Source organism: Brienomyrus brachyistius, chromosome 17, assembly GCF_023856365.1.
Source record: "Brienomyrus brachyistius isolate T26 chromosome 17, BBRACH_0.4, whole genome shotgun sequence".
Lineage (NCBI taxonomy): Eukaryota > Metazoa > Chordata > Actinopteri > Osteoglossiformes > Mormyridae > Brienomyrus > Brienomyrus brachyistius.
Window position 1 is genome coordinate 2,287,610 of NC_064549.1, and position 27,378 is coordinate 2,314,987.

The 27,378-nt window shown below is 50.1% G+C and overlaps 2 protein-coding genes across 2 annotated transcripts; one reads left to right on the forward strand and one right to left on the reverse strand.

Moving 5' to 3' along the window:
* aqp11 (aquaporin 11) lies at positions 1–2,388 on the reverse strand. The gene is made up of 3 exons (XM_048980203.1): positions 1,702–2,388; positions 1,063–1,179; positions 1–822 (listed from the first exon to the last, which is right to left on the reverse strand). The coding sequence occupies exons 1-3, from the start codon at positions 2,318–2,320 to the stop codon at positions 713–715; spliced, it is 846 nt and encodes a 281-aa protein (XP_048836160.1). The 5' UTR covers positions 2,321–2,388; the 3' UTR covers positions 1–712.
* pak1 (p21 protein (Cdc42/Rac)-activated kinase 1) lies at positions 2,277–26,796 on the forward strand. Its single transcript, XM_048980202.1, is given in 18 exon segments — positions 2,277–2,411; positions 2,776–2,850; positions 17,682–17,844; positions 17,846–17,918; positions 18,578–18,672; positions 18,948–19,095; positions 19,247–19,284; positions 19,674–19,713; positions 19,716–19,786; positions 20,227–20,413; positions 21,346–21,409; positions 21,553–21,601; positions 23,300–23,412; positions 23,594–23,711; positions 23,909–24,008; positions 24,465–24,661; positions 24,835–24,972; positions 25,080–26,796. Coding segments are annotated over 16 exon segments (1,638 nt in total). The 5' UTR covers positions 2,277–2,411; positions 2,776–2,850; positions 17,682–17,724; the 3' UTR covers positions 25,167–26,796.
* The last annotated feature ends 582 nt before the right edge of the window (positions 26,797–27,378 follow it).

Here is a 27,378-nt window from a genome sequence, read left to right on the forward strand (position 1 = left end):
TATCATTCACAGATTAGTGTTTAATGTCAGGGAGGGTGGCCAACTTCGGAATGTTACTCTGTACACATTACAGACAACACAAGTGATTCATACAAATTGCCACTAGACTGACATGATTCATTCCAGCCTGACTTCTATATAAAATACTGTGCAAATTTATGCAAACTCAGCATTGCGCTAAACGAGCATCGATTGATTAAAAACACTATTGGATAATACAATTAACCCCCTTTCCAGCATTATCTGTTCCATCTGAGGTACTTACCCAGATACATTTTTCCATCATTGTTCCCATCTAAAGTTCTCAGGCTTGTCCTTGTGCTCAGTCTAATTTCAAGTTAAGTATTCCTAAGAAGGACATTCCTGCTGTGCTTAAAAAAGGTGAAGTACGGTGGCTCACCATCGCAGTCACTAATTATGGTGACGCGCATCGCTTTGTTTCCTGCATTGCTAATACCGTGTGCTGTCCGTCGGCCATTTTACCTGAGCCAGGGAATACACAGAAACAGCAGATCTGGCCATAGACTGCGTAACAGTGCAGATGGATTGGCGATGAGCGGCGTATGTGTACATCTGCAGGACTCTTCTGGTGATTTCATTAAACCCACAATGCAGGAGAAGCCCCTGTTCACGCCGTGGTGTAAGTATGACCACTCCGGAATCTTTGACTATCGCTAGAATTGCTGGCTGATTCCCGACTCTCCGAGCATCTTTACTGTAACTTTTTAGTTGCAGCTGGAAGAAACTCTGTGTCCTTCTGGAACGTTCTTCCAGACAAGAGCGGGATGACCTTGTCAGAGAGCAGAACGGAGAAGGTCATACCTGGGGGGGGGGGGGTGAAGACACAGAGGTGTGAGATCTTCTCCTGGTCAGAAAATGAACACGACAGCAGATGCTTCATCTACACCAGTTTTTTAGTGTGTCTGCAGCCTCCAGAGAAGCTGGCTGATCTAACCCTTAAGACAGTTGTTGACAGAATTTACTTATTAGCTTTGCAATGAGCAGCCCAGCAGAAACACGGTTGTGGTTATCAGCCCCAGTAACTGAAGAGAGGAGTCTTACCCAAAACCGGTCCCAGCCAGTAGACTATAGAATATTCCATGAAGGTGTGTCCTTCGCAAGCGAATTGCGTGGAGAAAGCTAGTGCTGGGTTGAACACAGCACCGGTGAAGCGACCACCTGTACGAGTCCAAACACAGGTCTCAGCCCCGGTCAGACAACAAAATATGACATTCAGGCCTCAAGAACTGAGATAGTAACTCGAACTTAGCTGGGTCATCATCTGCTCTGAAAATAGCTTTAAGTAACCACTCATATTTCCTCTATACCAGATTATAGAACCGGGTTTAGTTAAAAAAGTTAAATAACACCGACAATAACCATGAAAATAAATGGACTATATGCTATATGCGACATGAAATTACATTTCTCTATCACTTCAGCTGGTTTCCCACATATCAGCGACAGGACTGAGCCTGAATGAAATGTGCAAACAGACACATGAGCGATTCAGGACAGTACTTAACCTCTTACTTTCACAGCGACTAAGACATCCTTTCCATAAGTAAATGCAACATCTACGGGAAATAAACGGATGTAGTGCATTTTGTTTCGTGACTCAGTTCAAAACTGGCGTTACAGTTACAACTAAGTTAAACCAACATCATGTTCATTAAAGGGTATTAATTGGTATATACCAACCTGCATAGACGAGCGTCGTGATGACCGCAGCTATTATATGGACCCTGTATTTCACATCCGTCCCCTTGAAGCACGTGAGCGCGCTCTGCACGGCGAAAGCACAGCCCAGCTCCACGGCCGCGGCGGCGGGCAACGGGACGTCAATCGGACTCAGGCACTGAAATAGTAGCGATCTGTGCCGGACGTGCAGCTCGTACATACCCAGAGCCCACAGATACGGCGCCGCTGAACGTGCTACCGCAGCCGCCAGGAACTGGCAGGCGATCCGCCACAGGGCGCCGCTGCAGCTCAGGCTGCGCCGGTAGACGCTCTCAAGTGCGCCGGAGGGGTTGCATATCGCCCCGCTGAAAGTCAGTGCGTGGACCACCGAGATGAGGTAGGTGAGAGTCAGCATGACCCTCGGCTCGGTCCGGCCCAGCTCGCCGAGGAGCTTCAGTTCCTGTGTGCAGGCGCAGAGCTGAAACGTGGAGATGAGCTCCACGGCATAAGCGGCTCGGTGCGCCAACAGCTTAGCGGCCGCCCTGCGGCTCGCTTCGCTGAGCAGCACCACGGCAGTCAGCAGCGCCAGGGACGCACTCAGATCGGCCATGCCAGCGCGCTGCGTTTCTCCCGTCCCCATCGGAGTTCGCCCTTCTGCAGCGAGTCCCCTTCCCACACCGCGGAAGTACCGCTCCTGTGACCAGGAGAGGGCGGAGTTCAGGCGTTGAGAGGTGTGCGGGTCTTCCGATGGACCACAATTTATTCCCCCAGTCAGAAATACCAAACAATTTAAATAATAGTCTGAAAAAATATACATACTAAAATAGACAATAAAATGAAACTTTGACTTTTTTCATAACGAGTGCGATGAGTTTTTAGTGATTGCATTTTTACTACATGACGTGATGAATATAGTCAGTAATGAAGATATTCCATGTTGAACTGGACGGTCTCAATGTAGGCGGAGCTCATCCCTCATCTGGGGGAATTTGGATAAATATCAGGGAAAAAACATTTCCGGACAAAACTACAATATTGTTATGTTTCTAAATGTAGTGGCACTATTAAGCAACATTAAACTGTCATCCCAACCAGGCTGTACAGCTGCCCTGTATGCTGTCCTTCCTGGGAACAGTTCTCGGATAACCGTCCCCCCCCATTCTGTATACGGTAAGCAGTTAATTGAATGGACGGATGTTCTAAGAAGAAACTGTATCCTTTTACAATATATAGAAATGTGTTTTTAACTTAATGGTCTTTTCTACAAGTCTCATACAAATCCGTTGAACGACCGCTCTGGTCAGATCATCTCTATCAGATCAAGGTTCTTCGTGATACACATGAACTATCCGAGACCACCAGCAAAGGGTGCTGAACTTTAACAACCATAAGAACAACACTAATAATAATAATAATAATAATAATACATCCATTTTCCAAACCGCTTATCCTACTGGGTCGCGCGGGGTCCGGAGCCAATCCCGGAAGCAATGGACACGAGGCATGGAACAACAGGGCCAGCCCATTGCAGGGCACACTCACACACCATTCACTCACACATGCACTCCTACGGGCAATTTAGCAAGTCCAATTAGCTTCAGAATGTCTTTGGACTGTAGGGGGAAACCGGAGTAATAATAATAATAATAATAATAATAATAATATACTAACAACAGTTTACTTTTTGTTGTTGCTAATGTTATATTATTTTTGCTGTTGTTGTTATAGCTCAATCAATTATTTTAAATTCGGTATGCATTTCCTTGTCAAATATGCCAGCACACAAATGTAGGCTATTGCTTTATCTACCATTTTTGCAGCATAAGTATATGCAGACATGACTTGCATTTCATTGTGAAATGTGTGATTGATGACATCCCATTAGCTAATCTCCGTTCACATTACGTCACGTTATCTATATGAAAAATCCACGAAAATGACGTAGTGCAGGAGCGTCACCCCCGGTTGGCACCCAGAAGCTCCATCCATTTACGCACCGGGGATCCGCCTTCTCTGGCAAAGACGGACCGGCAACAAGATCAATTGCTGGAAGGTGGGATCTGAGACTGACCAGTTGCATACTGGTGCATTGCGTGGTGGGCGGGCGTTGCTATGTAGCAGGTTCGGATGTGCCTGACAATAGCTGGAGACTGGCAAGTTTGTGGGGGGGAAGAAAGGGGACTGTCGGCCGAGCGAATCAGACGCGTGTGCATGAGTGCCGGACTGGGTAATCGCACCGGGAATTCCCTACAGCAGCACCGGGAAGGAATCGGCGAGCGTCTGCAGGTCAGATTTCCCATATTTTACATTTTCACCCTCCTTCAGTTTTTATGTACCGATCAAGCTCGGTGTAGTCTGTCTAGTCTCGCCTTAGTGTGAGACTTAGAGAAGCCGCATGAGAAAGGGGGAGGGAGGGGGGACCAATTCTTAGCGAGCATGAAACAGCGGTGGGAAAATGCAGACGGTTAATTCATTTCACGGTGCTGCCGATTGCGATTTGAAGTTTGTTTTTAGGGCGATGCCCCCTAGCACTTTATACGCATTTTCACGCCTGGTGTGTTCTCCCCAACTCTTGCTGGTCTACAGTATGCAGTGACAGTATCTTGTTAGACAGTCGCTTGAAATGACATTTTTCCCTCTCGTTGGTTGCCATTGCCAGTCGGTTCACATTTAGTCTGTATATAAATATCAATGAAGCTTGCTTGTGTTTCGATTACGGCTGTTCCTCTCACTGTACTAGTGAACAGTTCAGACAACTAGGTATATCTGTCAACTACAGGAGCCTTAACTGTATAACATAAGGCTTGCCATGTGAAACTGTGTGAGATATTGTCTGTATATGTAGGTGGATTTCAGTTTGGCCAGACTGATGTGTTGCGTCTGCCAGATCCGAAATCCTGCTGAATTGTGCAGCCTCTTTTTCCGTGATGCTTAGTTTTATGCCCCTGGTCCTGTAAAATACACATTAGTGGTTTGCATGCTTTACTCAGTAGTGTGGGGGCACTTTTGCGGTATTTCAAAGAGTCATGCAAATTCTGATGTACACTATGCAGTTTTTCTGGGCTGAGGGTCCTGAATTGAGTTCGGTAATCTCTCTTTGTTATTAGTTTAGTACTAAACTAGTACTATGGTCTGGTTTGAGCCAGTCACCCCCCCCTTTACAATATCGGTGTTGCGCGCCCAGAAGACGCATATTTTTTTTTACTACATATTTTTACCCAGTCAGATGAAGTATTTGTTACGATTCTAAACTGTATTTTTTAAATATGAATTTCAGTTGGCCGCAGATACAGATGAAATGGCTAAAATTAAAGCCTGTTCCACGTCATTAAAGCAACATCTGTGTCAAAATCTATTTTTTTCGTATGTTTTGTTTCTCTTTGAGTGCAATGCTCGACTCATCCTAAGCGTTAAATTAATAAGACCACACCGTCTTCGAATTTATGGACATATGACTGGATCAACAGCGGTGAGATGAGCACCAGCCGTAACGCACGTAAACTTAGCAAAGGGGGAATAAAACTAGGGGAGGGGCATTTTCAGGAGGGGTTATTTGCAGGGAGGGTACAGGGCATGTGGGTCACCTGACGCGCCTCTCCGTCCACCATGCCGGAGCTCATGGTTCATTAGACAGGTTTGCACTTTGGACTTATTAAACTGCATCCACTGGATTTGGTCCAGGTGCATGACAGCAGCTTTTTCTCCACGAAATGTGACTTATTGGGGAGAGTAATGTCCGAACGAGCAAATCCACACCTGTGCCTGCTATGAGGAAGGGCATGGTGCCGGTTTTGCGCCGTCCCGTAACGGTTTACCGCTGAGGAAACGTGATCTTCAGCCGCTTAAATCCTTTGCGAGGCAAAATCCTGAAACGCTGACGCCCCCGCGTTCGATAAATTTTCAGTCTGTTGTTGTAGATGTTCTTTTTTTTAATTACTGGGTTTTCCAAATGGACCAAGACAGTCATCACTTTGAAACAATGAGTCAGAATGACGTGATTTGTGTGAGCTCTGTGTGTGTGTGTGTGTGTGTGTGTGTGTGTGTTGTGAGCGCATCTGTGACTGAGTGTGCAGGCACCACTGATCACTTAACGGCAAGTCCTCAAGAAGTAATGTGACTGGTCAGGGTGGGGGCAAGCACAGTGAGTCGCCTCACTCCCTGGACGGCCGTGTGGTCACCGTGACACCCCCCCCCCCCCCCCCCCCCCAAGCTGCACAGGGTTGGGGAGGGGGGAGGGTAAAGGACTAGGTACATGCAAGAGTCTGACTTCTGACATGTTTGGAAGACTGGAGAAACTTCCACACTCACTGAGACTTCAGCGAATGAGTTCACCTTCATATTAATATCTTCGAGGTCATGATTCTGTTCTGTTCTGTTGGGGGTCCAGCGAAGCCACTTACTCAGTTCCAGTCCAACCCCCTGTATCGCCTAATGGGTTAGTTTGAACTGTCTCATCTACACAGACGGTACTGCCCAGGCAGGTGGGGTTATCATGTGTGTCCCAGGAGCTATTTCAGCAAGACCATCCACACAACAGGTCTAGATCTCATGTCCATCTGTGTGTCCAAATACGTGAAAATGCCTCGCTTGGGGTCGTGCCGCGCCGACATGAACGTGGATTGTAACCTGTCATCTGTACATTGATCCTTTTGTGTCATATTTATGTTAAACAACCCCCCCATGGGATGGTTTGCTCTTCTCTGCACATTCAGTTATGCAACATGTCAGCGTATATGAAAGCCCACCCCCCTCCCCTCAGTAACGTAGCTGAAGTCACTGTTCTGTCACTGTTTGTGATGTTATCACTTATAAATTCCCCCCTGTAAGTAACGGTGACATGTCCACCCTCCTTCAGAGGAGTCCGGCTCCCTAAAGTCACTCCTGCACCTCCTCTTCCTCCTCTATTCCTCCCTTGTCCTACCTTATGGGTCATTTTAAGGTGGCCTGATGGAATCGTGGCGAGGGATTTCGTCTAGCTTTGTTTTCGGTGGCTCTCGAGTCCGAACTACCTTAATTTTCAGTCTGCACCTAAGGAGCACTTAAATGCTCCTGAACACACAGGATGTGCCAGTCTTCCCTGGAGCATAGACTAAACACCCCCCCTGGGTGGATTAAATCGCCTATAGGAGGCTTTGGACACAGAATTAACCAGAAGGTTGCTGGTATGACACTCCGGATTAGCCAGCTGTTCTAGCTTCCAGTTAATTAACTTGGAGTTTCGCAGAATTAATTGTTCTGTGTTTTAAGGGTGTGAAAGCGGTAAGCTGAGTGTTAGTGCCCATCATGGTCTTCGTCATGCAGTCTAAATGCGCTCTCATGCAGGAGTGCTCGCAGCTCCAAAGCGACGGGCCTTTTCGACTGCACCACTGAGCTTTGGGCTGCCTTACTGTTCTGCTGTCCCTCTCACCCAGGACAATGATGCTGCCAAATTAGAGGTGCCAAGTTCGTTTCCCCTCTGAAAGGTGGTACCTCCCATTGGAATGCTGGGGAGCACCCCCCACCCACCCAGCCCTGACTCTGCCTAGGTTACCCTGGTTCCCGGAGACGGTAGTTACGGTGTTTGGTAAATGGAGATGTTAGCCAGGAGATGAACGATAACTCGAGGACAGTAATTTTACCCAGGAGTGCAAAGATCGCTGCACCATTGTCTGTGACCAGACACGTGAGGTGGGATCTGCGTCCTGTGATTGGAGGCAGGACTGATAGGGAGCGGCTTGGTGCCGCAGGCCGAAGAACAGGGGGAGGCGGACGGGGAGCAGAGCGGCGAGATCGAAACAGGAGAGGCGGACGGGGAGCAGAGCGGCGAGATCGAAACAGGAGAGGCGGATGATTCCTCGATCCCAAGGCTCCGAAGTCGTCCACATCCCGCCCTATGATGTCACCCTCGCCTGCTCACACCCTGGTCTGGCCCTGTGGCATAGCACTCTTGCAGAAGAGTGTTTTCACCAGCAGCCCAATTTAGATCACATTTGTCTTTTATTGTACCTTCTCCTCACTGCCCCCCACCCTGACCCAGCGAGAATCCTGGCTGATCACGGTCGGCGTGACCTGGAATGACCCCTTGCGATGTCACTGCCACTGAGCCGCTGTTTGGATCAGAGCCTTATTAATGCTAAGCTGGCGGGGGCTTCTTTCCCTCCCCGTGACAAATGTCTCCCTTGGTCCGCACCTCTGAAGCCCCTCTGAATGGATTGGGGAGGTTCTGTGTTGTTTTTTACATGGGGAGAGATGTTGTGCCTGGGGGCCGGTGTAACTTCTGAAGGTCATATTAATCAAAATGTGACTGATGTGCGCCCCCCAGCTGATTTAAGTAGCTCTGTTGGCTGCTCTTTGGCCCCCCATGTGTCTGAAACATTATCAGGGGTGCCCAGCCCTACAGACAGACCGCCACTCCTGTGCCACCTGGAGCGCCCCGATGCATTGTGGGATACACGTTTACCCATGAATACGGCTGGTTAAAAGGTCTTTAAGTTTAATCGAGCACTTCCTCATACGATTCTAGTGTTTTCTAGTCTCTGTGAGGCTTACAAGTGCTGATAAACCATGTATAATTAAAGGAAAATGCTCTCAGAGAGGAACCTATTTCCTGATGTGATTCATGGTGGGGGGGTGGGGTGGGGGGGCATTGGGCATTTCATGAGGTAAAAAAAGGGCACTTTGTCAAGTCGGTGTCTGCCTGCAACTACAAACTTCACTTCTTTGCCTCCTCTCTCTCCCCCTTTCATCCTAGTAAGGGAGACACTTGTGCCCCCCCCCGCCCCCCCCCCACCTGACAGCAAGCCGCTGACGGAAGGAGATCAGCTTTGTGTAATATTCCATGAATAATGGAGCACTCAATTTCAGCACAGGCACTGTATTGTTCGCCCCCCCCCTCTGTGTGTGTGTGTGTGTGTGTGTGTGTGTGTGTGTGTGTGTGTGTGTGTGTGTGTGTGTGTGTCCCGCACAGGCCAGATCTTCCATCCCTGATAGATGTTGGGGTTCCATGGGGGAGTGTCACTTGGAAACAGATTAAGGCTGGACGTCTGTCTAGCGCTGGAGGGGGGGGTCCCGGTCCCACGATTCAGAGTCCAACAATGACAGATGGATGAAAGGAAATGGGGAGGGGAGCCTCAAAGTTTAGTCGGTGTGTGTAGGTTAACTGAGCTGTTGGGGGGGGGGGGGTTGCCATAACGATGGAGAGCCCCCCGCCCTCCCCCGCCGGCTTCATGGACCTGTTTTATGGGTCTCCGCATAGGTCTGAAAGCTTGGCCTTGGCTTTAGGGTCTGCATTATTGACAGGGGCTGACGCCAGAATGCCCCCTCCCCCCATTACATTTGCATTAAGCGATTCTCATTAAGCGTAATAAAGCAGGAAGGCATCTCCCTGGCTGGACGCTGCTGCCCCATTGCATTGTGGGAATGCATGTGGCCATTTCCGCGTCAGTGTCTCTCAGGGACACGGTCGGCTGCATCACGTTCCTCCTCCTCCTCCTCCTCACCCGGTGGAATCCCCCCCCCCCCCCCGAGTTTGAGCGTTGACAGTGATGTGGCTCTTTTGAGCTTACGCCTGTCTGTTAATTTGATTTTTTTTCTTTCCATTTGGCAGGCCGCTAATTGACGTTAGCATGGGGAAGTTCCCAGACTTACCTTTGGGACAGAGAGCCGGGGTAGGGGGAGGTAAACGTAAACTTTCAGAGGGATTGATCCTAAGTCCTGCGCCCAGCCGGGCTGTTTGCTTGAGAGGTGGGGCTGGCGGGGCTGACGGGGCTGAGGTACCATGAAACTGCGGGTGATTCATCTGCGTCTGCATGGGATCCTGCAACGTGACCGATTTCCCTCCCCATCTGCTGGCTCTGCTGAGTCAGATCTGGACAAGATCTAATGGATCATGATCCATATCGTCTACGGTAGATTCAGACCCTCTCCAGGACCAGGCAGGTTAGTTAGACTCGGAGTCCTGACATGGGCAGGGAGGTAGGAGGCCCACGTTTACCGTGAGAACCAGTGCGCTTCCAAAACAGGTAATAAAATACATCGGAGTGATAAGAATATCAGTCATGCAGTTATAAAGGTGTAAGATCAGACCAGACCTTAAGGTCACATTGTCAGTCCTGTGTGAGTCATGGTTACTGTGACGACAGCACTGAGGTTGCCGCGGACGGTGACTCTTTAAGCTGGCCGACTTAACAACATGTTTACCTGTTGGTGCAGTGGGGGAAGAGATCTTTTCCAGCCTTCTGGGCTCCTCTACTCTTGTGAGGAGGGGGCTGTCTCCCTCCCATGGAATGCCTGCACCAAGCATCACATTTCCTGGCTGGGCTGCCCTAGGGGCAGACAGCAGGGTTCAGGCTGCTGGGGAGGCACAGTAGCCGGTTACCTGACATAAAGGAGCTGCCCCACCCTTCCTAAAACACAAACGCTCCCATTGTTGAAAGGAGCTCCAATGTCAGCCGCCTCTCTGCTCCATCTCCAGCTGCCCCTTTGAAGCAGCAGCTCAGTCTACACTGCATGTGACCATCTTATTCTTTGGCACGCACAAGCACATCAGAGGAGTCTCTCTTGCACGATTTTACCCTTCCCACAATGCCGTTCGTCGTGCTATAGATGGAGGATCTCGCCCGTTCGCCCTGGAGCCTGGCATGGGAATGTTTACCTTGGTGTGCAGATTGTAAAGGAGGCAGGGATAAGTCCAAAGGTTACTTCAGAGAAGCAAGGCTGTCTCTGCGTGTCTGTGACTGGACCCAAACACAGGTGGAAGTTCTGAATGGGTCTGATTGAGTGGTCCTGGAGTAGGTCGTGAAGGCCAGCGCTCTGCAGGTTAACGGACCCCACAGACCGACCCCCACCCCCTAACTACCCATCAGCTCAGATGCACAGGCGTGGTGCAGACCGTCCCTGTCCCTGATGGTAGTCATTTCAGTCCCAGATGAAAGAGGGGGGACCCTGAGATTACAAGGGTGGGGGTGGAGACGTCTCCCAGGAGGGACTGGGAGGAGCAGTGCTTGTGACCCCCCCCCCCCCCCCACCCCGCCATATTGCCTTTTGATTAGTGGTGCTTGGGGGAGTGATATAAAGAGAACCTATAAATACCGGATTCCCCCCCCAGCACAGAGAGCACCTGGTACCATATTAGCGGCCCTGGGGACCCATTTCCGTGTGACACCATCATAATGGGAGGTGGGTAGGCGCCGAACCATACCGACCCGATTCGTGAGCGAGGGGAAAGTCCCATGGAAACGAGCCGCCCGGAGATGCAGGAAATGGACACATAAAGGCTGGCTAATGGTCAGCGGTGCGCTAATGGCTGCCAGGCCGCGCGTGTGCTGTACGGGGGGGGGGGTCTCTGCGAACCGCTCCGTAACCCCCAAGGTTTACCTTAAATGCCAGGAGACAGGCTCCGGAGCTGAGTGGGGAGGGTTAGGATTTCCTGGGGGGGGCTGTTGTACCTTTGGAGTAACTTAACCTGAGGGGATCCAGTAAAATATTAGTATTAACACTAAATGTATTAAATAGTAAAGTCTGCAGAATGTTCTGGATGAAACATTAAAAAGGGTATGTGCCCCAGCCCGCCCCCCCCACTCACCCCACCCCCACCCCCACCCAGAACTCCTTCTGTTTGCCAAGGTCTCCCTTTGCCTTGCTCTTCTCTCTCCCTCTCTCTCTCTCTTCCTCCCACTGGGTGCCCCGCTCCCTCAAACACCCCAGGCATCCCGGGGTGGGGGGGGCAGCCACCAGCAGGTGAGCGGCTGGGGACCAGGGATGAAGCCCATTCACATGCAGATCAGGCCATCTTCAATGCCATCTGCTCTCTGCCTTCTTATAGGTCTCCTCAATGCCCCCCCCCCCCCCAAATAACTGGCCCATCCAATCAATTGTTAATTATAAATAATGAAACACAAGCTGACTGTTGCCAAACTGCTATTTAACCAGAGCAGCTCTGCCCTCTTTTCCCTGAAAGCAGAGTCATGTGTGTGTGGGTTTCCTGTGGACCCCCATGGCGTGAATATACCGTCCCCCCCACCAGGGAATCTGGGTAGTCGACGGAGGACCCTGCCCTGTCTCCTCCCCACATCGTGAAGGGGGGGGGGTGCAGTATCCTGAGGGTCGGGTTCTCCCTCGTGCTCGTTACACCCCCAGCGTGTCAGCCGTGCTCATGAGCGCCCTCTGCAGGACGAGGCCTTCCTCTTCGATCTGAGCTGCTTCGGATTCCGGTCCTCTGCATGCTGCACAAGGAATTTCTTTTTGTCTTTTCTTTTTCTGTCTGGAAGTGTGAATGCGTTTTGATCTGGGGGGGGGGGGGCTGTGCGCAGTGTCTCAGTCAGAAGCGGGTCCCTTTCCTGCTGTGAGCGGGGCTCCATCACACCTGACTCGCGGAGGTTTTCAGGGTCACCCCTCTCGATAAGGAGGTACTCGTAATTGTAATTCTTCGCTTTGTTGAATGAAAATGAGGGCAAGCTGGGTAGATCTCCGCAGGTCCACTCGGGGGGGGGCGGGGTCCCGCACTAGGAACGACGCATCCCGGAGGCTGATTTATGGTAAAATATACATTTGAAGTTGTGGCTCCCTCCTCCGCCTCGTCTTCCTCCTCGTCCCCCCTGGGCGTGTTTTGGGGGAAGCCCCTTTGCACTGACAGGCTTTGAACATCCCGGCATGGCGGGGAGTGTCACTGGACAGAGGAAGTGGTCTGCCAGAGCGACCCTGGTTCCCCTCTCTGGGTGGAAGGTGGGGCCTGTAGGGCCGGGGTTTCATCCCCTGTGGGCGGCAGCCGCTGCGTCTCGCTGCGTCGTCTGTGTCGCATGCATGGCTGCCTCTGAATCTGCATAAATCGCGGTAAACTGGAGCCCCGCTGTCGCTCGTTATCTCCGGGTGCAGGACCCCCCCCACGCTGCTAACCTTTGTTATGCTTCCCCAGAAGATTCGCTTGATCTGAGCTTCTTGTCAGGTGACCCCCCCCCCCCCCCCCAGATGGCTGTTAACCCCCCCGCTCCGATGCCACTGCATACACATGTGGAATCATAAATCCAGAAATACATAAGAATGATAACAGAATCACCCCCCCCTTCCCACAGTCATGGAAGAAACGTGCTAGTAATCTTTTGTTTGGGTTGGGTGGGGCTGCTTTTTTACTACATGAGTACACAGCTGTTCCTGGGCAGAGAGGGTGAAATAGACCTTTGCCGTTCACTCGTGCCCCCCTACCTCAAACTGGTAACATTTGTTTATCTAACAAATGCTTTTATGTGACATACAATTAAGCCAAGCTGGTCACTGAAGCAATTTGGGGTTAGGGTTCTTGCTCAAGGGCCTAGTGGTGATATGACTCTGACCCAGGGATCTGAACCAGCGACCATCTGATCACAGACACAGCAGCTGCACACCGCCCCCTGTCACCGCTCTGAGTCGGGACCTTTGGCAAACGTCTGTATTTTAAATATTAGATTTTTTTAAATTCCAGAATGACTTGCATGTCTCTATCCCCCCTTCCTGAACCCAGTCTGCTTTATTAAAGGGTAATATACACCCCCCCCATCCCCCCCCTCATGGACCTGAAGCAGCCTCACTTTGGTTAGATGCCCAGTTCTCTGCCCCTGCGGTGCGGGAATCTGGCCAGACCCTCTTGCTCCTCATGCGTGTGTGTGTGCATGTGACTGTGTGTCTATGCGTGTGACTGTGTGTCTATGCGTGTGACTGTGTGTCTATGCGTGTGTGTGTGCATGTGACTGTGTGTCTATGCGTGTGACTGTGTGTCTATGCGTGTGACTGTGTGTCTATGCGTGTGACTGTGTGTCTATGCGTGTGACTGTGTGTGTCTATGCGTGTGTGAGCCCATTTGTGTGTGCGTATGTGTGCATGTATCTGTAACTGTATATGATGCCGTTGGTCTGTCTGTCCATTCATCCATCCTGGCATGATCCTCCCCTCTCGCCGCACACCTTGTCGCTGAATGTGTGTTTGCATACTGATCCCAGAACAGGCAGAAGCTGCAGGAGGTCCAGTGCCGTGAGCCAGCAGTAAAACAGGTTCTGGAAAGCGGACCAGCACACAGCGGGCCGTCAGGACAGAGGGGTCATATCACCACAGTACGACACTGAGCACATCCCAGGTTAAATAATGTGGTTCCTCCAGCTCCTATACATACACGGATATATACACAAGCACAGTGTGACTGACAGGAGCCCTGAGTCAGACCCTGGTGTCTGGCTTTGTTCTCACACCTCTGTCAGACAGTACGATTACATGCGCACAAAGAAATCAAATTATTTTTAGTCCGTTTAACTAGTTTAACTTTTAAACTGCATGTAAACACGTCAGTCCGACTGAAATAGTACTAAATCGAATTGCTCGTAGTCGGATTAAGACACTCGGACAATGCGACTGAGAGTCGATTTACTCCATACATACGTTCAATCGCATTCAAACTGGTCTAGGCATCCTGCGCATGCTCAACAGTCCCCCAGCCCCTGATCTTTGACCCGGAAGTAACAGAAAAGGCCGGTACGCGCAAAGCAGAGGGCTGGACAACTTGTGATATTAAAACAAATATCGCATGTTATGCACATCCAATTCTTACATCGCTAATCGGCCAAATTAAGATCAAGCTTTTTCTTACCTTCAGTTTGGTACGGATATTATAGGGCAGAGAGTTTAGGTCTCGCTAAAACGTTTTTACTTTGTCATAGGAAAAAAACCTAGCAAGTTTTGCAATTTTTTATGATTATTCATTTTGAAGATTATCTAGTATATGTTTAAAAATCAGTGTAAAGTTTACCTCCGCTGCTTTGCATTAACACTGCATGCGTTCTCCGTGACAGTCATGATCATCTTAATCCGTGCTGTTTAAATCACTCTTCTCGTGAGAATTTTTTGTTGAACGTCTTTTTTGTTTAATAAATATCCATCCATCCATCCATTTTCCAAACCGCTTATCCCACTGGGTCGCGGGGGGTTCGGAGCTTATCCCGGAAGCAATGGGCACGAGGCAGGGACCCAGAATCGGTTGTGCCATCGCAGGGCACACTCACACACTCACACACCATTCACTAACACATGCATTCCTACGGGCGATTTAGCAACTCCAATTAGCCTCAGCATGTTTTTGGACTGTGGGGGGAAACGGGAGTACCAGGAGGAAACCCCCCAACTACATGGGAAGAACATGCAAACTTCACACACATGTAACCCAGGCGGAGATTCGAAGCCGGGTCCCAGAAGTGCGAGGCGCCCACCTACTCTGCTTTTTAAGTATATGTGTATTTTTAATGAGAGTGACCCTCCCCTGCCGCCTATGGAATCCTGAGGCCTATCTTAATCATCCGGGTCTGTGTGTATCCCCCAGTTTTGTGCCATTATCTGTGTCTTGGCTGATATTCGCTTGTTTAAAGGCAAACTTCCTGCCCCCCCTCTGAATTCCTGTTAGATGAAGAACTAGGGGAAGGTTGTGTAAATCGTGAGTGTGTGTGTGTGTCTGTCTGTGTGGGAGGGGGTAGGGTTTGAATCACTCTGTTAACTGCTCCGGTGTCAGGAAATGGGGATTTTAACTTCATTCCCCCCCCCTCGATACCATGACACAGCAGTACAGAAGCTGGTCAGAAACCCCAGTCTGACATCAGCGCGGTCAGTCCTGCCCCCACCCTCACCGCCACCATGCCCCTTTCCTTTGTCCCTTTGAGGGTGGTGTGGAATGAACCTTTATTAGCCCTATGTTAATCATTCTGTGGGATCCAGCTGCTGTTCCCTCTAAAATTAGAGCAGAGTTTACAGTTTGGGTAGGCATGGGTGGGATGCGGTTGCCTAGGAAACATCCAGACTTGTGAAACAGGTGAGATAGATGCAGGCGGTGGGGGTGAGCGGGGGGAGCTTAACTTCAGGAGGAATCTTCCTCAGATGCCCTCGGACGTCTTTGACTCGATTCTGATCCCTGCTGATTGTCAAGGGGGGTGGAGCCTCCCTCACTGCCACTTAGTCCCTGGTTGTAAAAAATCAGCTCCTAGATGAGTTTGCACCCTGCTTGTTGACGGTGGGAAGTGTGACCAATGAGAGAAGTGGGAGGGGACACTGCTGTTTGACCGCTGTACTCTTTGGATGGTATTTGCAGTGCGTACTGAAACACCCGGCAGGATGGATTTACCCCAGGTGCAGTTATGCTGGGTAGACGCACTTTGCAGCGATTCATTTGGGGCGACTGCGTGATTACGATCTCCATAATCACACCACGGGTATTATTCCGCTTGCCAAGGTGAGCGTTTGCATTTTTATTTTTAGTTTTAAATCCTTCATGAGTGTCGGGTGGACAGGCTGAGCCGAAAAAAGGCCCAGCGACCGGCCTCCCGGGGGAGGGGCGTCATCGCGGCATTGCCGTGTCAAAACTCTCACCCGCGTCTGAAAAGAATGTGTGTGTGTGTGTGTGTGAGGGGTGGGGGTGTGATGTGGAATTACAGATGCCGCTTGTTACGGTAACAGCTCGTTCTTTTTTTGCTGTGTGAACAGCTGCTTGCTCTGTCACCAGCTGTGTGTACGGTAGGAAGTGTGTCCATGTGACAGGCGTGGGGAGGTCACATGACCGCCTTTCCACCCAGTGGTGGAGCTGTCCACGGGTTGGCAGGCCTATCGGTGATGAGTCACCTCTGACATCATGACTCTCTCTCTCTCTCTCACACACACACACACATGTTGGCATAGCTATCTAAATGGGTCCATTCCTCTTTTTGGGAAAAACCCTAACCTCAGTCATGACACCCTTAACCCCTACACAGCTCTAACCTTAACTATAAATAACAGAAGAAAATACAAGACTTTTGGCATTATTACTTTTTTGATTGCATTCACAGAATTTTATATAATTGAGGTTATGTGACCTGAAAAGTAAGGAAGTTTCAGGTTTTACCATGCAGTGGGGGCATTTTGTTTCCCAAATGTGATCTATGCAGACTTATATATATATATATATATATATATACACACACACACACACTCTGCTGAACTGCCTACTATCAACCTGACACATTCTGGAACTTTCCTTACACGCACTGATGTTTGGGTCCCCAGGGCTGTTTAGCAGTTATATCTGTCGATGTGAGTTTGGTATCTGCCCAAAGATTATTGACGACCACCGATGACTTATGATCATTGCACCATGCCAGGGTCTGAACAATATTTTAAAAGTATTTCCATGTCGCAGAGAACATCCCCAGATGGCCCCAGTTAGACGCCTGTTTTTGCCTGAAGTGGTTTCTCCAGGAAAGTCGCATGGTGGCTTTGACACGCCGCTGGTCCATGTGCGACGTTCGTGGCTGTAAATGAGAGCGTCTGTCAGGCGTGCTCAGCTGCACACGAGCGGGTTCCCAGCCTTTGGCTGTCTTCAGTGGGGAGTCACCGGACCGCTGTTCACCGTTTATCTCCAGGGTTACCGGGTTCGAGGCGCTTTCTGGGGTCGCGGTGCTCCGCCAGTCCTGGCCAACTGGAACATCTGGCTGGTGACGCTGGGATGTTTCGGGGATCGACGAATCGCTGGGAGCCATCCAGCTGGAGAGAGCGGGGAAGCCCTTACACAAAGCCCTCATGTGAGGCCTAGCCAGGCGGGTGGGGTGCTGAAGACAATCCTCAGGGGTGAGCAGGGAGGCCCAGCAGGGTGGAGCCGGGGAGACTCTGGATTCTTACTGGATGTCCTCTTGTAGTGCTGAAGTGTCCCTCCGATGGGTCCCCTGGTGGACGCCTCACCAGCACAGCCGATCGCTCTGCAGGCCTCGTCTTGCACTGCCCCCCCATCCTGCCTTCACCACAGGCTCGGCAGGCGTGAAAGTCAGGAGTCACATGGCTTTGGTATCATTCGTTGTGACAGAAGTATGGTAACATTTAGCGTGGATAAAGTTACAAAGTTGAGCCTGCAGTTAGTCATTTATTCAGAACCTGCCTGCAACAAGTCGGCAACAACCTGGGCTTTTCTATCCCCTGGCAAAGCAAGATAATTACTATGGCATTACTTCACGATGGAATACCTTCTCATTGGCTGTCCCCTCCCACAGAGCTAGTTGCTGATTGGCCGGCTGTCTGCCTCAGCAGCTGAAGATGTCTGACAATGGAGAGGTGGAGGACAAGCCACCGGCACCGCCCATGCGGAACACCAGTACCATGATTGGGGCCTGCAGCAAGGATACTGGCGCCCCCCACCACGGCTCCAAACCCCTGCCCCCCCAACCCTGAGGACAAGAAGAAGAAGGACCGCTCCATCCGCTCCATCCTCACGGGCGGGAGTGACAAGAGTGAGTGCCTGGAGACTTTTAGAAAAGGAGCCTGGGGAGGTGTACAGTCCCTGGCTGTATCATAAATAGGCCAGCAGGGGGCATGGTGATGAAGGAGACTAGCCCTGTAACTGGAGTTTGCTATGATTACTGAAATTATCACTAATAGTATTATTATTATTATTATTATTAGCTATACTAGCAGAGTGATATAGCTCCCATTTTTGTACCCTGATTGTGTCCATCTGACCTCCATACAGGTGTAGGCTAGGATTCCCTGGAGCTTAAGAATACACACACACACACATACACGCACGCACAAACACACACACACACACAACACACACACACACACACACACACAGAGTGCCTTTTTCCTGTGATAGATGTAGAAACCCATGATGCCACCGTCAGCTGTTTATAATGGGGGAAGGGGAGGGATGAACATTACCGATACCCCCATAACCTGGGCAGGTGTGAGCATGTTCAGATGTGTGATGGTTCTCCAGGAACCCCTGGGAATTCATCTTCTCAACCAGCCTCATGATCCCACCTTCCATCCCTCTCTCTCTCTCTCTCTCCCACTCGCTTTCTCTCTCTCTCCCTCTCTCTCTGTCCCTCTCACTCCCTCTCCCTGTCTCTCTCTCTCTCCCCCTCTCACTCTCTTTCTCTCATCATAGCCAACAAGAAGAAGGAACGACCCGAGATCTCACTCCCATCCGACTTTGAACACACCATCCACGTCGGCTTCGACGCGGTCACCGGAGAGTTCACCGTGAGTTCCCTGCTGCCTCGGGTTACTGGTCCATCTTTCCAAGTTCCGCCCTCCCCCAACTGTGGATCAATAAACAGCTCACTCTGATATCCGCAGTGATGAACCTTAATTATCTTCAAGCTCTGTCACTCACTCGGTCTTGCAGCCTCTCAGTGGGAACGCTGGCAGGGTCACGCTCGTTACTGACTCGTGTGTGTGTGTGTGTGTGTTGTGTGTGTGTGTGTGTGTGTGTGTGTGTGTGTGTGTGTGTGTGTGTGTGTTCGGTTCGTGTGTAGGGCATGCCTGAGCAGTGGGCCCGACTCCTCCAGACCTCCAACATCACCAAACTGGAGCAGAAGACGAACCCCCAGGCCGTGCTGGACGTTCTCAAGTTCTACGACTCCAAGGAAACCTCCAACAGCCAGAAGTACATGAGCTTCACCGGTGAGTGTGGCCCCTGGAGCCCCCTGTGGGTGATGCAGCATGTGTGTTTATCCACGTACTGTGAGAAACGGCTTGGCAGTGGTGTCAGGTGATTCAAATGGTCACGCGGGTGTCGTGGGTGACACTTTAACTTGACTATTTTTATCCACAGATAAAACAGCGGAGAGTTACTGCTCCTCAAATGCCCTGGTGAGTGTGAGCTGGCCGGCCTTGTTCACATCCAACCCATGTGTCTGTCCCTGCTGTCTGTCGTGCAATAGTGGGGGTGTAGTGAATGGACATGTAGTGAATGGGCTTCTCCACCTGAGGGCGCTGCTGAGACAGCTGGGGTGGGGACTACAGGAGATAGATTGGCCTGACAACAGCAGTGTTTGGGTGTATGTGGTGGGGGCGGCGCTGTCTGTCTCTCCCTGGCAGTCCTTGAGCTGGGCACCGTGAATCAGCACCTCTTTTCGCTTCATTGGTCAGATTTAGTTTTATTTGGAGTGTAGTTACTCTTTGTAGCCAATAGGGGGAGCCGCACAAAGGCATGGCTAGACTGGTGGAAAACACTGATATTGCCCCCATACACACTGCAGGGCTCGAAAGCCGTGTCAGAGACGCCTGTCGTGAGCACGCTCTCGAGGACGAGGATGAGGATGAGGCCACACCCCCACCCACTGTCGCCCCCAGGCCAGAGCACACAAAATCGGTGAGTGGATGTACTCAACTTAACGTGGGACAGATGAGATCATAGAACACAGGCTTGCCTCCCAGATCGTGCAGATATCACGCCCACAACGGTAGTTTGTGGGTTTGTGGCTGGATACAGCCCTGAGGTCAGTAGAGAGGGTGTTTGAATGAAGCTCACCTGAGTGACACAGGGTCAGCCGCTCGGATGGGACCCACAGGGACTCAGTCTTCCTGGCCCAGGGTGGGGCAACTGTGGGATGGAAAAAAAACACAGAAATTAGTTCAAAAGCAGACACTTACTCCTTCAGAGGCAACAGCCCCCCCTCCCCCCCCAATGCAAGACCTGCCCAGTAAACCTCACAGACAGGCGGGCATGGTGAATGCCAGACTCCGTGGCGATGGAGGTCAGCACCCACATTGCTTGCCATGCTCTCACAACAAGGCCCCCCCCCCCCACAGATTTACACACGCTCGGTGATCGAGCCCATCCCGGCGACTCCCACCAAGGATGCAGCCACATCACCCATCTCCCCCCCAGCAGAGGGCGCCGGCCCCGCCCCCGCCCCCTCTACAAGCCCCCCCCGGAGTGCGGACAAAACCCGGAAAAAGACCAAGATGTCGGATGAGGAGATACTGGAAAAGCTACGTGAGTCCCGTACCCCCCACCCCACACACACACACACACACACCACAGCCAGAACTCTATGGTCTCCTTGGAAACCGGGGTCTGTCTGCCTCCCCCGCCTCTCACTCTCATGTGTGTGATGCCTCTCGAAGGCTGTGGTCAGAGGACGCTTTGGTATCACTGACAGCTTTCTTAGGTGCTGCCACAATCCCACAATGCACTGCAGACTGAAACAGTGCGTGGAGATAAGGGCACGTAATTGTAAATGACAGCTACTACATCCACCAGGCATCATATTGTAGTGAAGAATAATGCGATTATTATCAACTTCCTGGGCCTGAACATTTCAAATAACAGTTTTTGAGAAGTAAATCCAAGACCAATTCGCCTTTCCCTGCTTCCTGCTAATTGGAAGCCTTTCATTGTAAAACGTTCAATCCTGATTTATCTAACCTGCTGCAATAGTGGCTGTAAAAACAGATTCAGCGAAAAATCCATTTGCAGAGATACTTTAAAAGTGTATTTATCAGATGCTCCGTTCTACAGATGTGCTGTGGTCGCCCTCTAGTGGTAAGATATGAAGTGTGGCTGAATGAGGGGTCCAGCGTCTCCCGAAACGTTTTCCTGTTTTGTTCGTAGCTTCTGGCTGGCGCTCTGCTCTACTACCAGTTACCTGTCTCTAAACTCTGGGGGGGGGGGGCTTATTTACAAACCTCTCCTGGTTCGTATGCCGCGTTTCCGCTCCCTCTCATGCACGCCAGCTGACCTGCAGTTTCACCCCTACACTTTACCCGCCAGAGGTCCCACAGTAAAGTGAAGTAGGCAGTGTGCCCCCTGCTGGGGTGAGTGTGTAATGTCTCTCCTTTTCTCCGAGGGGATTTGACTGCCTTCCCCTTTTCTCAGTGCCTCCACCATGCCGGCGGCCTCCTTGTCATACCTTCTCTCCCCACTAGGTGGCATCGTCAGTGTTGGTGACCCTAAGAAAAAGTACACGAGGTTTGAGAAGATCGGACAGGGGTATGTCACACCCCCACACAAACTCCCCTCCCATATGGGCACATTCAGTTGTGTTGGGGAGGAGGGGGTCACACCTTATTCCAGTTTTAGGGGCTCCAGACCCCGGTCTGTATGATTAATTCCAATCCTGTTTCTATGCCTAGCGCTTCTGGGACGGTTTACACTGCGACAGACATCGCCACGGGACAGGAGGTAACCAGAACCAAACTGTGCTGAAATGCTCTGCAGCCAGCAAACACATGCATTTTAGTAAACAAAGAGAAGTTTCATTCATAGAGAAAGATTTCAGTCGGGGGGTGGCACAGCGATGTAGTGTTAGCGCTGTTACCTCACACCTCTGCAGTCTGGATTCAAGCCTCCGCCTGGGTTCCATGAGTGTGCATGTTCTCCCCATGTCACTGTGGGGTCCCCCCCCCAGTCCAAAAACATGCTGAGGCTGATTGGAGTTCTCACATTGCCCGTAGGTGCGTGTGGGTGAGTGCATGGTGTGTGTGTGTGTGTGTGTGTGTGTGTGTGTGTGTGTGTGTGTGTGGGTGAGTGCATGGTGTGTGTGTGTGTGTGTGTGTGTGTGTGTGGGTGAGTGCATGGTGTGTGTGTGTCTGTGTGTGTGTGTGTGTGTGTGTGTGTGTGTGTGTGGGTGAGTGCATGGTGTGTGTGTGTGTGTGGGTGAGTGCATGGTGTGTGTGTGTGTGTGGGTGAGTGCATGGTGTGTCTGTGTGTGTGTGTGTGTGTGAGTGTGTGTGTGTGTGTGGGTGAGTGCATCCTGGGTTGTTCCCTGCCTTGTTCCCAAACCACGACCCTGAACAGGATAAACAGAAGATGGATGGATGGATTTCAGTCAAGGATCACAATCCTGTGCTTTTTCTCCTGGACTTTTCAGCCAAGGAAGCAACATTCAGCTTCATTACAGTGACATTAGTTGGTCACTGTTTATATACCATTTTAAGTGTTTATTAAGTCATGCAGGCCTATATCTGGCCACTAGGGGGCTTAAATTGCGGCTATATGTAAAATCCATCAGTTAAAATCCCACGGTGAATCTCAATATGTCCTTGACTGTGCTTGTGTTCTGTACCCGTTTTACACCATCTTCTATCGCCGAAAACCTGGTCCAATGCTATGAACATAAGTACAGGAGACGGTAAAGATCCCTGCATTTTGTTCTTGCTCTGCCTTAAATATCACAGATGCATCTCTCCAAACGAGACTAATGCCATGATTCATCGCATCCCAAGTTTGTTCTTGGAAGGCAGGTTAGAAAGACCGATCTTGCCAAGACCACAAGCGCGACCTCGGTGGTCTTGGTGTTGAGATTCACTTCCAGTGTTCTGCAGACTGATCTGTCATGGATACACTTAGACCAGTGCGTCTGCACTGCACAGGGGTACTGAGGTAGAAAGGTCTTCATTCTCTTTGTTTGAGTGATATTATGTTTATTAACGGGGCTGCTGACGTCATCTGTTTCCGTTTCAATCCTAATGCTTTACATTCGGTTTACGATGGAATGCCTGGAACCACCACATTAACCCACTCAGCTGAGGCTATTGGGGCAGCATATGAAGTATTGATGAGGAGTGTTTAGGGTTAAAAGTGCTACATTTACCCCATGTGATCAATATTCTTGCGTGACAGATATGGAGATGCTGCCTTCTTGAACTTCGGAGGACAGAAAGCCAGTTTCTGGAAACTGGTGGCTCCATGACCGAAACAGACCAGAATTGTTTTTTCTTATCTATTAAATGCTTATAAAGTGCTTTGGGTCAGGACTGTTCTGCCAGTAATTGGACCTGTTCACTAATAAAAGAGTTTGAACAGTGCATTGATTCAGGCTGACGTGATTGGCTCGCTCTCTGGCTGATTTTTGATTGGCCGCTTGCCTTGCCGTTTTAGGTGGCCATCAAGCAGATGAACCTGCAGCAACAGCCCAAGAAGGAGCTGATCATCAACGAGATCCTGGTCATGAGGGAAAACAAAAATCCCAACATCGTAAACTACCTGGACAGGTGAAGGAGAACAATAGTTTGACCGCCAGCCCTGTCACAGTGCTGCACGTGGCCTGAAGGTTAATGACGAGTCTCCTAATAATGTGCTACCAGTAGGGTACAGGGTGTGTCACACTCGCAGTGTGTCCTGTTGTGATGTGATGTGAATTTCAGCATCATAGCTGCCGTCTTGCACACACAGCTACCTGGTGGGTGAGGAGCTGTGGGTGGTGATGGAGTACCTCGCAGGAGGCTCCCTGACGGACGTCGTGACGGAAACCTGCATGGATGAGGGTCAGATTGCTGCTGTGTGCCGAGAGGTGAGAAGATCGCCGCCCCACGCCTCCTTCCTGCAAGGAGGCGTTAAATAACCAGAAGGTGCCATAGTTGTTAAAGAGCCAACCAAATATTCCCCTGCTGTTGTACTTTTCACACAGTTTTAGTCAAAGTCCAGCCATGTAACGAACTTAAACGTAGCATTGTGCGGATGGTTCTGGAAGATGGTCTTTCTTCACAGTGCCTACAAGCCCTGGAGTTCCTGCACTCAAATCAGGTGATTCACCGTGACATCAAGAGTGACAACATCCTGTTGGGCATGGACGGCTCTGTCAAGCTCAGTGAGTCCAGTTCCCGTTTCCTCTTTTAGAAAGAGAGCCAGGAGACAACGCGAACCTCATGGGAAATATACAATATACAATATACAAATATACAATAGTTTTCTGAGAGCAGAAGGAAAAATGATTGGTTCAGAGAGATAACCAATCAGATTGTAGAAGAAACTTGAGGAGGCAGGACAAAGACTAAGACATCTGATTGGTTGGTCCCGCCTCCTCTAGTTGTTTGGACCAACCTCCTCTACAATCTGATTGGTTATCTCTTGGAACGAATGATTTTTCCTTCTGCCCTCAAAACATTCTTGTCTCCCATCAGCTCTTTTCTTTTGATCAGGATGCCTCCTGTAGAAAGCAGTTGTATTCTGCATTATTGACAGCAGGGGGTGACAAAGGACCGTGGGATATGGAGACAGAATGTTACTAACACCCCCCTGTTCCCATGCTCCTTCCCTCCCGCAGCGGATTTCGGCTTCTGCGCCCAGATCACCCCCGAGCAGAGCAAGCGCAGCACCATGGTAGGCACGCCCTACTGGATGGCGCCCGAGGTCGTGACCCGGAAAGCGTACGGGCCCAAGGTGGACATCTGGTCCCTGGGCATCATGGCCATTGAAATGATCGAAGGAGAGCCGCCGTACCTCAACGAGAACCCGCTGAGGGTGAGGGGGTCTGCGGGGGTGGGGAGGTTACCCTAAGCGAGAAATTAATGCTAAATGTTAGTTGTTGGCAATTGCAGTGATTACAATGAAATGTAAGAATGCAGGACACACAAAATGTAGCGCACATTCAGTGAAGAAAGTTTTAGCCTTAACTGGAACTTCGCCCCCTGCAGGCACTGTACCTCATAGCTACCAACGGCACCCCGGAACTCCAGAACCCCGAGAAGCTCTCCACCATCTTCAGGGACTTCCTGAACTGCTGTCTGGAGATGGACGTGGAGAAGAGGGGCTCTGCCAAGGAGCTGCTCCAGGTAAACTTGCCCCCCAGGTGCCAGATGTCTGCTAAGTGTGTGCTGTGCTGTGACTGTCTAAGTGTCTGACACTCTGCACCCCCCCCCACCCCCACCTGCTCCCTCAGCACCAGTTCCTGAGGGTGGCTAAACCCCTCTCCAGTCTCACCCCCCTCATCCTAGCAGCCAAAGAGGCAGCTAAAAACAGCCGCTAGCATCCAGTGGAGGGGGAGGGGGGTGTCCGCCATACACCCCCTCTCCTTCAACAGGCCCGATCGTCCGCCCGCTGGAAGCCTTTGGGCGGGGCCCCATTTGGCCTCCCTCACTCTCTGGACCTCAAGAACCCCCTTGGCAGGGTCCTGAGTTTCAGTGGCTAGACTGTGAATGGACTGCAGACGTCACCTGACCACCAGGACCAGAGCCAGGGGGGGTGGGGGGCTCATGCATCTCAAACGCTGATGGTCCTAAAGCCCTCCTGATTTGCTGTGCTTTCGTCCTTTTATTTATGTGGCCCCCACCCTTGTGAAGGTTTTTATTTTTTAATTTTTTTTTTATTTTTATAGACTGTAGAATAGTGAATGATCTGTGGCATCGGGCTTCTGTTCAATCCTGTTGGGTTTGCTGGGAGTCAGAGAACGAAAGCATGTCGCCCGTATTAAAAGATGACCTAGATAATGATGGTAACGAAAATACTACCACTGCAGCTACTACTATTACTAACACTAATAATAATGATAAGGCCAAGGTTTAGCTAAAGCGCAGTGTAACATTGGTTGTAAAAATAGTACAGTACGATGATAGCTGCACCTTAAACAGCTTACAGTGGAGTAAACCCCAGGAAACACATGCTACAGGAGCTGGAAGGGGTCAGGTGGCGCTGCCTGTCAGTGACAGCTTGCGTCTCCTTTAGCCACAGCTGGAAAATGTCAACTGTCCACCCGCCTGAGCAGGCATGGCTGTCCGAGGCGCGCGCGCCTTCTCAGTTTTCCTGTTCTCCTCCAGTTTACCTTTCTTGCCTCACTGACCGTGTCTGGATGTGTGTGGCCTTTACCATGCATGTGCTGTAATATAAACAACCCCCTGGTGTAAGATGGGCCACTGATCAGCCAGTGAGGCTCTGGGCCCTGAAATCAGATAATAGTAAATAAATAACCTTTAGTAGACAGAGGTACAGATTCTTAATCAGAGGTACACACTGGCAGGTACTTCCGCTACTGCCAGACAGAAATATCATATTTATTTTCCTTTTTTGATTAATTGTCTCTCTTAAAAATGATTCATGAAATCAGGATCTTTCAAATCAGGCCACAACGTGCTATGGTCTGGGCCTAAACTTTCAGTGACCGTAGTCGATTGACTTTTCGAAAGATTATTTTGTTAGAGTGTTAAGTACGCCTTCCTACATGGAGGGCACGCTTCTGCGTTGAAGTGTTTTGGGATAGTGGTTGAAGGTTTGAATCAGAGACCATTTCAGAATATTCTGTGTTGTGATCTGTTGATATCCCACATCGGGTTCGGTAACTGAATTCACGTTGTACAGCTGTGGGTCTGATCGCTGCACTCAGAAAACGCCTCCGAACTGGTGACTAACGGTCTGAAAATCCCACATGAACCTAGTTGATAGTACAGTGCATCATGGGGCCCATCTTGCCCCCCCCCCATAGTCACAATAACAGTATATCTTTTGTTTTTATTCATGTTTTTTGTTAATAAGGTATAACAAACTGGCTGTAGAAATACATAAAACAATGATCTGATGCACACTGAATGTATTCCTGGAACGTATTCAAATGTTTCCAAGAAAATGAATGTTTGGAACGAAATAAAATCGCTTTGCATCTGTAATCAATGTGGCGTGGCTTTCTCATCCCTGGAGGGGGGGTGGGGGGGTGGTCTGTAGCCCGGATTCCATGGATCCACAAAATGCTGGGGGGTTTGCGAAGGGGTTAGTAAATTTACAAAAATATATTTCTTCGAAGTTTTATGACCCTTGTAAACTGATGTCTGAGGCAGGGTCCAATCAGAAATGTGCGTGTCCATGGAGGGTGTCTTAGGGGTGCATTAAATTATTCACAGGTTAACCAATGAAAGGAGAATTCCTGACTAATCAAGAGATTATCAAAAAACTATTAAAAATGTTGTCTAAATCAGTGATTCTCAACTAGTGGGTCGCGAACCAAAAGTGGGTCGCGAACCCGTTTCCAGTGGGGCGCGGGCCTTTGGGCAAAAAAAATGTTGAGAAAAAATTAACAGAGTGTCGTCTGTTCGCACTCCTTAACAGTGGGTGATGAGAATGTCCTGTAATGCGAGCTGACAACCGCCGTTTCAAACCATAGAAGACCCGCAAATTTTGTTTACATGTGCTAATTGAGTTTGGCGAAATGCAGGTACGACACAGAATATATTAGAAATGGATTTTCTTATATT